General features: G+C 41.6%; 3 protein-coding genes across 3 annotated transcripts; 2 read left to right on the top strand and 1 right to left on the bottom strand.

The window, feature by feature from the left end:
- Positions 1 to 223: 223 nt before the first annotated feature.
- On the top strand, positions 224 to 1,110 carry LOC148102187 (ATP-dependent RNA helicase DDX54-like). The gene is made up of 3 exons (XM_087843720.1): positions 224 to 283; positions 610 to 741; positions 840 to 1,110. The coding sequence occupies exons 1-3, from the start codon at positions 224 to 226 to the stop codon at positions 1,080 to 1,082; spliced, it is 435 nt and encodes a 144-aa protein (XP_087699846.1). The 3' UTR covers positions 1,083 to 1,110.
- A 120-nt stretch (positions 1,111 to 1,230) lies between these two features.
- Positions 1,231 to 7,039, top strand: LOC148102188 (ATP-dependent RNA helicase DDX54-like). Its single transcript, XM_087843719.1, has 9 exons — positions 1,231 to 1,283; positions 1,435 to 1,656; positions 1,768 to 1,841; positions 1,933 to 2,133; positions 5,627 to 5,775; positions 5,865 to 5,978; positions 6,066 to 6,176; positions 6,292 to 6,383; positions 6,547 to 7,039. Exons 2-9 carry the CDS (start codon positions 1,635 to 1,637, stop codon positions 6,786 to 6,788), a joined length of 1,005 nt encoding a protein of 334 aa, XP_087699845.1. The 5' UTR covers positions 1,231 to 1,283; positions 1,435 to 1,634; the 3' UTR covers positions 6,789 to 7,039.
- LOC148102189 (uncharacterized) lies at positions 2,746 to 4,819 on the bottom strand. Its single transcript, XM_087844482.1, has one exon. It carries the CDS (start codon positions 4,606 to 4,608, stop codon positions 3,304 to 3,306), a length of 1,305 nt encoding a protein of 434 aa, XP_087700608.1. The 5' UTR covers positions 4,609 to 4,819; the 3' UTR covers positions 2,746 to 3,303.
- Positions 7,040 to 10,885: the final 3,846 nt, after the last annotated feature.

The following is a 10,885-nucleotide window of genomic DNA, read 5'->3' on the forward strand; positions in this document are numbered from 1 at the left end:
GTGTGTGTATATACACGTGTATATATACAGAGATCAATTTCTTTTTTCTGTAGACATTTATCTAATAAATTAACCCTCCACGGTGTAGATTCTCAAAGTTTTTCTGGCTTATTTTCTCATCATAAAGCATATTCATTCAACTTAGCTTCCATATTTTTTAGCATCTAAAGGCAAATAATCCTAATTATATTCACACCGGTGTATACAAACTTTTTTCTCAGGCATGACAGAGCCTGTACTGATTCGTTTGGATGTGGATTCCAAGCTCAGTGATCAGATCAAGGTAAAAAGGCAGAATTTGCTTTTGTTTTATTTACCTTTTGTTTAATCTGAGAAATTAGGTGGAAGGTTTTGCATTATTTATTACAAACTCAGTACAGGATTATTGCATCTACTCTACATGCTAACTTATGTTAAATCAGCTACTGCGTCAGTGTCTTGGTCTTTCTACTTGTTGCTCTGTCTTCAGACACTTGCTATTCAAAAATTTGTATTCTTCTCCCAGAAATGTTGAATGATTTAAATGTAAAGCCCAAAGCAAAAGTCCTCACAGTCACCTGATGTTTCCATGGCTTTGAGCATGTTTTCATTTCTTCTAACTTTGATCAGCTGTCATTCTTCCACCTGCGTGTGGATGACAAGCCGGCTCTGCTGCTCCACCTCCTGAGGAACGTAGTGAAGCCTCAGGAACAGACAGTGGTCTTTGCTGCCACCAAACACCATGTGGAGTACCTAAAGGAGGTAAGATAACAGTGTAGCCTAAATTTGTGAGAATGTTAAATATTGTTTTAAAAACTAGAGCTTTAGTTGACTTCTTCTTTTTTTCTCCTGATGTCCAGCTGCTGTCGTCAGAAGGTTTAGAGTGTGCCTACATCTACAGTGCCCTTGATCAGACTGCCAGGAAGATCAACATTGGGAAATTTGTGCATCGGAAAGCCATGGTGCTTCTGGTGACTGATGTTGCTGCTCGTGGTATAGACATCCCCCTGCTGGATAATGTCATCAATTACAACTTCCCCTCCAAGGCCAAACTTTTCTTGCACAGAGTTGGTGAGCAGCTGTATGCAGAAGGAACAAAGTGATTCAGCTTGTTTAATTTGAAATGATTAGGCCAGCATTACGTGTATTTTCCCCCTGTCTTTTCCCATTGGGGCGTGTGGGATGAGCGGGCCAAAGTGGCACAGCCTATAGTCTGATTTGTCCTGATGAAATGCCTTATGTCTACGACCTCCACCTCTTCCTAGGGTGACCAGTTCAGTTTGCTTCACCTGAACAAACACAAGGTAGACTCTACTGCATGCCTGTCAGGTCATAAAGTGACAGATGAACTGTTTAACTGATGTGCTACACATTTGAGGTTGCTAATAAACTTTATTTAGTGCTCTTTTTATCTGTCACTGTATTGAAATGTCTGCATTTCTTTTCGTACTCCAGATTCAGAAGGTGTGTTTGGCCGAGTCCCTCAGAGGATCTTGGATGATGAAAGTGCTCATCTGATCACGTCTCACGAAAACTCCCTGGACCTGCAAAATCTGCTCCGTGTCTCAGAGAACGCCTAAAAGCAGTACCTCAAGTCGCGGCCAAACCCCTCGCCGGAGTCCATCAGACGGGTTAAAAACACAGATCTGTCCAGCATGGGTGTCCATCCAGTACTTGGTAAGTTCAAAGGAGGATAAACTATAAAAAGAAGAGAGAAATTATGAAAATAATCAAAAGGAGTAGTGAGGAACTGATGGCAGTTAGGTAAGACAATTTGATTTGTTTCAGGGTGTGGTCTGGAAAAAATGGAACTGGAGTGCCTTCAAATAGTCGATGCCATCAAGAGCTACAAATCCAAAGCGGTGAGTTTGATGCAGACACATCACAGCGCTGCATTTTCTGGTAAAAAGTGTTCTAGTAAGCAAAGAAACATATAATTCTCTCCTGAAATAGACCATCTTCGAAATCAACTCCAGTAGTAAGACACCAGCCAGTGAGGTGATGCGGGCCAAACGCTCTAAAGACACTCGGCTAGTGGACAAATTCAGCAAGCAGAGAGAAGACCGAGCTGCAGAAAGCAGGCTGCAGCAGCCAACCAACCCCACCACTACTGCTGACTGTGACATCACAGAAAAGGATGAGAGTGATTTAAATGTAAGCATGGGTGAAGTATTGCTTCTTTCTTTCTTCCCTGGATCATTGTAGTTGCAGGTTTACATCAGTTTCATTAAGGATTAAGCACACTTGGAACTCCAGTAAATCATAAATTAAAATGTGGATATTACCTGTCCACAGATTCATGGTGACGTATCTGCTCTTTTAACTGTTTGGTGACTTCGCTTTGTTTGGCGATTGTAGAAATGGTTTACATGAGATTATAGCTGAGATTCAGAGGTTTCTGCAGCACTTATATTTCTGACCTCTTGTTATAACCGATTAAATGCGATCTCCTCCCTTTTGCCCCCATTTTTGGTGGTGTGGGTGCAAATGATCAGGCATGACATTCTCAAAATAAATCAGATAAGATACTGCAAATAATTATTTCTGCATTTGTGCGATTGAAATGAATTGAAAATGTGTATGCAATGATACAGTTTTAAAGATTTGGCCTAAATAATTTTTCGAGTGAATGAGCCTAAACATGATGACCTAACCAGTGACACCGTGTCACCTGTGACACACACACACACACACACACGTATGATTTTGCCGGTTTCAGCTGAAACAATTTCAGTGTTTCAAACCATGTTCCAGGATTTTTCCTTCACCGTTTATGAGGTTTCAAGAAGAAGATAAACGACAGATATGAATGTTTGAAAAAGTTATAGATTAAAAGATTAGATGAAAAATACTCAAAGGATAAATTCAATTGTTTATTGTTTTATAAATAAGTTGAAAAAGAAAAAGTTAAACAAGTAAATAACGAAACAAGGTAAAATGAAGTAAGAACAAAAAGTTAACAAGTAAATAAAGAAACAAGGTAAAATGAAGTAAGAACAAAAAGTTAAGAAGTAAATAAAGAAACAAGGTAAAATGAAGTAAGAACAAAAAGTTAAGAAGTAAATAAAGAAACAAGGTAAAATGAAGTAAGAACAAAAAGTTAACAAGTAAATAATGAAACAAGGTAAAATGAAGTAAGAACAAAAAGTTAACAAGTAAATAATGAAACAAGGTAAAATGAAGTAAGAACAAAAAGTTAACAAGTAAATAAAGAAACAAGGTAGAGGAGAGAAAACCCCAACAATCCCCTCTGAGCACGCACTAGGCGACAGTGGGGAGGAAAAACTGCCTTTAAACGGGCAGAAACCTCCGGCAGAACCAGGCTCAGGAGGGGACAGTCAACTGCCGGGACTGGTTGGGGATGTGAACAGAGGTGGAGCAAGACGAGGCTACACCAGGTGAGGAAGCAGTAGAGTCTCTCCTCCAGGGCCAGCGGAAACTTTTGTTCTTCTTTTTCATGCAGTTTTCTACAAGAGCTTTTTTTTCCAGGATGAGGGTTCTCAACTCATCGATGGTTTCTGCATTTTGTATCTCAAGCTTCTTGCATGTTTTCTCCACCTCTTCCAGTGTTGCTCGTTTTTCTTCAAGCTTTTCCTTGAGCTCTTTGGATGTTGCCTCCTGCATTATCTTGTCCTTGTGCATGTGTGCGTTTCTCTGTTGTACTTCTTTGTACATGTCTTGTAGCTCCTCATTTCTTCTGTGGATATCTTGGAGCGTACGCTGCAGGTCGTCATGTATGTTATCTTGTTCCTGCTTTTGCACCTGCATTTCAGTGTGTTTGCGCTTCAAGTTGTTGTATTCCAACAATATCCCCTTAGTGAGCTCGGAGTTGTTTCTCGCCATTTGAGCCATCCTTTTCTGCATGTGTGAGCATTGTTTGTCCAGTTTTTCTTTTTCCCCTTCTAGTTGACTTGTTTTGTCCTTCAGTTCACTACAAAACTGTTGCAGTTTTAGATTTTTACCCTCAAAGTCTTCGACAATACGTTTCTCTTCTTTCAATCTGTCTTGCTGTTGCTCTTTGTCTTGAAGAAGGTCTTTATTTTGGCGCAGTGTATCATCCAACTTTATTTTCAGCATCCTGTATTTTTCCTCCGTGACTTTGAGTTTGTGCTCCATGTCTCTTTGCTTTTTCTCCTGTTCTTCCTTCTGTTGGAGGATTTCTTTATTTTTTTTCACAGCTTCATCGAAGTTTGTTTGGAGCAGCCGATTCTTTTGGTCCATATATTGGAGATCCCATTCTGTCTTCTCAACAGTAGCTTTGCTGTCTTTAAGCTGGTTGGACATCTCCTTTAGTTCCGCGCTCTTTTGCTTGTTTTCCTTAATTAGGAAGACAATCTGCTCTCGTGCTTGTCCAAACTTGATTCCCCAGCCCTCATTAATAATTGTTATGTCGGGCTGGCGTTGTTGTCTTTCTTCCAGGTTCTTATTTTGCGCTTCCATCTGTCTACACTTCTCCTGCAGTTGAAGTTTCTCTTCTTCAATCTGTTGAATTTTATTCTGGAGATGGTAGTTTTCCTTCTTACTGTCATGTAATGCCCTTTGGACGGCTAAGAGGTCATTTGGCCGGACACGACAGGAAGGAGAAGCGGCGTAATCTTTTTGCCTTGGTTGGTGTCTTGTTGGATACATGTTGAAGGTTGTAAACGACAACTCTGAAAAGTTTTCCAAAAGTTTCTGTGGTGAACGTGTGAAGGCTGCAAACACAAATGCTGCGAAGACACGAACTACAAATTGCTGTTTCTCACCCCTGTTTAAGGACAAACTTCAAAGGATCAAAGTGTAGTGACATCATAACTCCGTGAGCCAATGAGATTGTCATGTGACATTTTGGAATGGGGATATTTTTTTTTAAACCGTTTTCAAATTTAACTTAATATTTGACTGTTTCTTAACTGACCTGTTTAGCTGATTAAGAAATGAATTGCCACGAGCATCTCTAATGTTATATAACAGACAACAAAAAAAAAAACAGTTTTTTTTTTCTAAGTAATAGAGGTATAATACATTTTTTTAAATTTTTTTTTTAAATAATCCTACTTTTTATAAGAGGGAACATTATTTAAAGAATATGTATTTAATTGAAAAACTCTCTATTCATCTAAAGGCTATAACAAAAAAGGTGAGCTTCCTGCTCAAAAATGAAATGACCAAAATAAATGGAGCATTTCTCTGCAATTACAAACTCTGTGTAAACAATCTTGGTTTCAAAATAAGGCTAATGCTTGTGAGATGTCATCACAGGTGTAAATATTACTGCAGATGTTACTATGTCAAAGTCTCACAACTGTCTTATGTTTATTTATATAGGCAAGACCTACTTTTCACTTTTTAGCTTTGCTATATGTTCTTGAGTGTATTAGTTTGCCAGCAGCACGAACATGTACTAGTGTCAATAATAATAGTACGGTGGATTAGAAAACCTTCTCATAAGTTGAATAAACACCCAGGATTGTTTCATCATTTTCATTCAAAACCAATATTTGAGTCAAAATGAGAAAGTTGTTTATGCTGTCTGATGAAGAAGAAGCAAAATAAAGTGCAGTTTTGATGTAGATGATGTTGTATACAAACTAGAAGAGGAAGATAGTAGGATCTCTGTATCATGTTTTGTCACTTTGTACCATGTAATTCTTCCTATTTCCACCAGGGGGTGTTTTCAGAGGTGGTAGGTGGTAAAAGAAGAGGTCAGCAGGAAGATGGCGAAGAGCGACCAAAGACCAAGAAAAAGAGGCAGTCAGGCAAAGATGAAGAGTATTATATCCCTTACAGACCAAAAGACTTTGATTCTGAGAGAGGGTGAGGCATTAAACTGTTGCATCTGTTTCTTTAAAAAATGTGAATGCTTTGTGTTTTATGCTGTTTTGTCCTGTGTTATGCGTTGACAGGTTGAGTCTCGGTGGAGAGGGCAGTGCTTTTGAACAGCAGGCCTCTTCAGCTGTCCTTGATCTCATGGGAGATGAAGGCGATCGCCTTAACCAGCAGAAGAAAATGATGAAATGGTACAAATTTCCCTATGTTTGACTCATATCCACAAAATGGTCATTTCAAACTATAATTTAAAGTCTTTTTTCCCCTTCTTTTTTTAGGGACCGTAAGAGGAAGCGTTTTGTGAGAGAAACGGGAAAAGAAGACCAGAAGAAGAAGATCAAAACAGACAGTGGTCAGGTTATCAGTAAGAAGAAGAACAGGAAGAACTTGTATCCTTCCAACAAAAAGCTTCTCTGTGTGCTGCTCTTAATGACCCTCTTCTCTACTCCTATGACAATGTTAAGCTATACTGTGAAGATGTTGTATCACTTGACAACATGTCAGTTATGAGGAGTGGAAGAAAAAATACAAGATTGATGATACAGGATCTGGATCAGATGGAGAAAGAGGCGGAGGAGGCAGGAAGCCAGCAAGAGGTAGGAAGGCATCAAAATGAATAGCACAAACATGTCTGCCTGTTAAATATAGACCATCAGCCATCATGTTTTAACTCAACTCTAAAGGTAAATACTTCAAGTCCCTCTTCCAGGCTTGCGAGCTATAACCTCCAACCTCTTTGTTGTGTCGTGCCTCTTCCAGGTCGTGGCCGTGGCCGAGGAGGTCCAAACGTACAGAGCTCCGGTGACCACAAAGCACGCTCGGAGCTGAAAACAAAGGATCAGATCATGAAGCAGCGCAAGAAAAAGCAGAAGCACCAGTTCCTGCAGGGCGGGGGGATGAGGAAGCTCCGCTCCAAGAACAAAAAGTGGCTCGGAGAAGTTAAAAAGTCAGGTTTTGGAAGGGGTGGCCATAAGAAAGGCAAGCTGAGGAAGAAACTGTGAGGAGGACAGAGGGTTGATGGTGTGGAGGACATCACGAGGAACTGGGTGATAAGCGTCAGAGTCATCTGAGAACATCACCAAAGATTTTCCTGGCGCTTTGTGTGACTGTAGATTAAGGAGAAAATGATTTGTGCATCTTTACACTGCAGAAATGCACGTCACTTCTTCCTTGATGGCCTGCTGAACGCTGCGTTTGCCACAGAGTTATGTTTAATTATGGTCCACTAACCTAATAAAGTCTAATAAAAGTGTCTTGGAGTACTGAAATATGTCTTATCAAAATGGTAAAATACAGATATTAAATATTTTGTGCTTAATTTGCAGTTAGTTTCAAAAATTGTCTCGCCTATGTTTTCTTAAAATAAGAGGTGCTCTATAAAAATGACATTAAATTCTGTAAACATGCCCTATTTGCAATTATTTATCATTACTGTTGTCCAAGTGGTCTCATTTCAAAGTTCAAAGCGAGCATCGGAACGGGCAAGAAAGGCGACTTTTAATTGACTTTGAATGTGTTGTGGTTACTGATATCAGATGGGCTGGGTTGAGAAACTGGCTTAGAATTCCTCTTGCCTTCAGCATGGCCATTCCCCTCTGACTTCTGGCATCAACAAGGCATTTTTACCCAGGGAAATGTTTATTTCGCTTTTCAGTTTGGACTGTTCTCTGTAAATTCCTGAGAAAATTTGAGAAGATCAGGAGTGTCTGAAGAACGTAAAACAGCCCATCTGTCACCAACAGCAATGCTGCATTCAAAGTCACTTAAATCACCTTTTTTTTTCTTTCTGGCATGTGATTGGCTGATTTGCATTCACAAGAAGCTGAATAGGTTAGTGGATAGTGAGTCTGTATTGTGTTATTGTATATTGTTTTTTTCAGTTATTGCTCTGGCATAGAAGTTCTTTTTTTTTTTTAAGTAATTTAGTTATTCTAACATCTCCGCTTATGTGAAATGTAGACCTAATAGTAAACATCATTTACATGTCCAGTTTTAAAATATTTTTAATCTTGTCTGGTAAAGTTTTGTAATTCACTTACATTTAGGGAAGGAAAGTTTGAAGAAAGGAAATTTAATGTGTATGTTCTAAGATAACGGTGACATTGACGACCTTTATTATAACTGTCATGGTCCCCGTGCCTGCCCAGCCGGTCTCACAAGGCTACACTTGTGTTTTTGCTTTCTCTCTCTCTCTCCCCTACCTCTCTGCCTTGGCGGAGCTCACTGCTGGCTCCCGCCCTTGGCTCACACACCTGTTGGCGATCAGCTGATTTCCCGACTACTATTTGAGGCTGGGCCACAGATCTTCTCATCGCTGGATGATAATCAGAATCAGAATCAGAAACTTTATTTTCATTGTCACAGGTACAACGAAATTAAGAATGGTCCCCGATCATTGCATAATCCCTAGCAATATCAAAATATAAATAAAACAATAAAATTCAATAAATAAAATAGATAGAATACTTAAAATACTAGACGTAACAGTAAACATTCACATACATTCCCACATACATGCTTCAGACCGTGCATAGATTAACACAAGAGTGGCGTGAGCGGTCTCTCAATCACACCACCACACAGTACTGACCCAAACATATAGTTCTTACACACACTGGACACTCTGGACATTGTTTTCACTTCATCACTTTAAGCATATTTGCACTGCACAAGACACTATATAATGTGGATTGCACAACACTGGACATTATATTCCTCATTTCCAGTTAATATTTGTACAGCTGCTTTTATTGTGTGTATATATATATTTATATTTATATTTCTTCATACATTCTTATATATTTCTATACTGTGTATTTTGTTGTACAGTTATCTTATTTTCAACTTTAATTTATATATTTTATCTTATTCTTTCTCATTCTTAACTTAATTTTTTATATTTTATTTTATTTTATTCCTTCCTGGTTAAATTTACCCTTTTTTATTTTCATATTTCTTTCCTATCTTATTCATAGCCTTTTCTTTTTTTCTTTAGGTCACGAGCAGTTGTCCAAGCATTTCACTATGGTACTGTGTATGACTGTGTATGTGACAAATAAAAATTTGAATTTGAATTTGAATTTGTGATGGACATTTTTTTTGTAGTATTCAGATGTGTTATTGCAGTTGGATAACAGCTGTGTTTGAGTCTATTAGTCCTTGCGCTGATTGCCCTGTACCGTCTGCCTGAGAGCAACAGTTAAAACAGGGAGTGGCCTGGATGTGAGGTGTCTTTTATGATGTTTTGGGCCTTTTTAAAACAGTGGATGTTGTGTAGAACTTCCAGTGTGGGGAGAGGGCAGCCAGTGATCTTTCGGGCGGTGTTAATGATCCCTTGAAGTGCTTTCCTCTGAGCTTCTGTGCGCTATGGAACGTTACGTCTCTGAGTCGCTTGCTGCGGGCTTGATTCGTCCCTCCTCCTCCCCGGTTGCAGTTGAATTCTTCTTCGTGGACAAAAAGGATGGTTCGTTGCGCCCGTGTATCGATTATCGGGGCCTTAATTTAATCACTGTCAAGAACAAATATCCTTTCCCGCTGCTTTCCTCTGCTTTTGAGCTGCTCCGGGGCATGACTGTTTTTACAAAGCTGGACCTACCACCTTTGCGTCAGGGAGGGGGGTGAGTGGGAGACGGCTTTCAATACTCACCGGGGGCACTTTGAGTACCTTGTTATGCCTTTCGGCCTCACCAATGCTCCCGCGGTTTTTCAAACCATGGTAAACGAGGTGCTTCGTGACTTTGTTAATCGCTGTGTCTTTGTGTACTTGGATGATATTCTTGTTTTCTCTAAGACACTCGCGGAGCATCAGGTGCATGTGAGACAGGTCCTGCAACGCCTCTTGGAGAACCGGCTTTTTGTAAAGGGGGAGAAGTGTGAGTTCCACGTGTCTGCAGTAGCTTTCCTGGGCTATGTCATCGAGAGGGGGAATCTACGATAGGTGCGTGCGGTGGTGGAATAGCCAGTCCCCCCCAACGTTTTCTGGGATTCGCCAATTTCTACAGGAGATTCGTTTGCGATTTTTAGTAAGGTCGCTCTCCCTCTCACTAAGCTAACCTCTCCAAAAGTTCCTTTTCAGTGGGATCCTGCCACTCAGCGAGCCTTCGCCCAGCTCAAGGAGAGGTTTTCCTCTGCACCCATCCTCCGGCAGCCGGACCTCACACGGCAGTTCGTGGTGGAAGTTGACGCTTCCGACGCCGGGGTGGGGGCGGTTCTCTCGCAACAGGAGGATGGTAAGCTTCACCCGTGTGCTTTCTTCTCTCGCCTGCAGAAAACAATTACAACGTCGGGGATCGGGAACTCTTGGCCATAAAACTCGCCCCGGAGGAATGGAGACATTGGCTGGAGGGAGCTGTTCACCAGTTCATTGTTTGGACGGATCACAAGAACCTGGAGTACATCCGCTCGGCCAGATGTCTCAATTCTCGGCAAGCCAGGTGGGCGTTGTTCTTTGCTCGCTTTGATTTCACCATCACTTACAGGCCAGGATCCCGCAACGTGTAGCCGGACGTCGGCAATTTTCCACCACGGAGGAGGAGTCGGACCCCGAACCCCGAACCCGTTCTGCCGACGGCCTGTGTTATTGGAGCTGTTTCCTGGGAGATTGAATCCCTCATTCAGGAGGCACAAGAGACTAAACCGGATCCTGGGACCGGTCCGACTGGCCGCCTCTTCATCCCTTCGGCTGTCCGCTCCCAGGTACTCCAGTGGGCTCACACTGCCCGTTTCTCATGTCTCCCCGGGGTCCTCCGCACCCTGTCTTTCCTTCGACGCTACTTCTGGTGGCCCGCCATGGCAAAGGACACCAGGGAGTTTGTGTCCGCCTGTCCGACCTGCGCCCAGAACAAGCTGTCGAACCAACCTCCGTCGGGCCGCCTTCTACCTCTCCCTACGCCAGGCCGACCATGGTCACACATCGCTCTGGACTTCGTCACTGGACTGCCTCCCTCGGCAGGTAAGACAGCTATACTAACCATCATTGACCGTTTCTGTAAGGCCGCACACTTTATCGCCCTTCCTAAACTCCCCACTGCTCTGGAGACGGCTCGGCTCCTCACCTCACATGTATTCAGGCTCCACGGGATCCCCGAGGACGTCGTCT

Source organism: Neolamprologus brichardi, chromosome 7 (genome assembly GCF_056152115.1).
Source record: "Neolamprologus brichardi isolate AB-2024 chromosome 7, ASM5615211v1, whole genome shotgun sequence".
NCBI classification, from domain to species: domain Eukaryota; kingdom Metazoa; phylum Chordata; class Actinopteri; order Cichliformes; family Cichlidae; genus Neolamprologus; species Neolamprologus brichardi.

What these genes read in the sequence shown, in the direction of transcription:
- LOC148102187 (XM_087843720.1), top strand. Translation starts at nt 224, where the DNA reads ATGACAGAGCCTGTACTGATTCGTTTGGATGTGGATTCCAAGCTCAGT. An exon ending in AGCTCAGTGATCAGATCAAG is followed by an intron (nt 284 to 609) that starts GTAAAAAGGCAG and finishes AACTTTGATCAG; the next exon opens with CTGTCATTCTTCCACCTGCG. An exon ending in ATGTGGAGTACCTAAAGGAG is followed by an intron (nt 742 to 839) that starts GTAAGATAACAG and finishes CCTGATGTCCAG; the next exon opens with CTGCTGTCGTCAGAAGGTTT.
- LOC148102188 (XM_087843719.1), top strand. Translation starts at nt 1,635, where the DNA reads ATGGGTGTCCATCCAGTACTTG. An exon ending in AGAGCTACAAATCCAAAGCG is followed by an intron (nt 1,842 to 1,932) that starts GTGAGTTTGATG and finishes CTCCTGAAATAG; the next exon opens with ACCATCTTCGAAATCAACTC. An exon ending in AAGAAGAACAGGAAGAACTT is followed by an intron (nt 6,177 to 6,291) that starts GTATCCTTCCAA and finishes ACAACATGTCAG; the next exon opens with TTATGAGGAGTGGAAGAAAA.
- LOC148102189 (XM_087844482.1), bottom strand. Translation starts at nt 4,608, where the DNA reads ATGTATCCAACAAGACACCAACCAAGGCAAAAAGATTACGCCGCTTCT.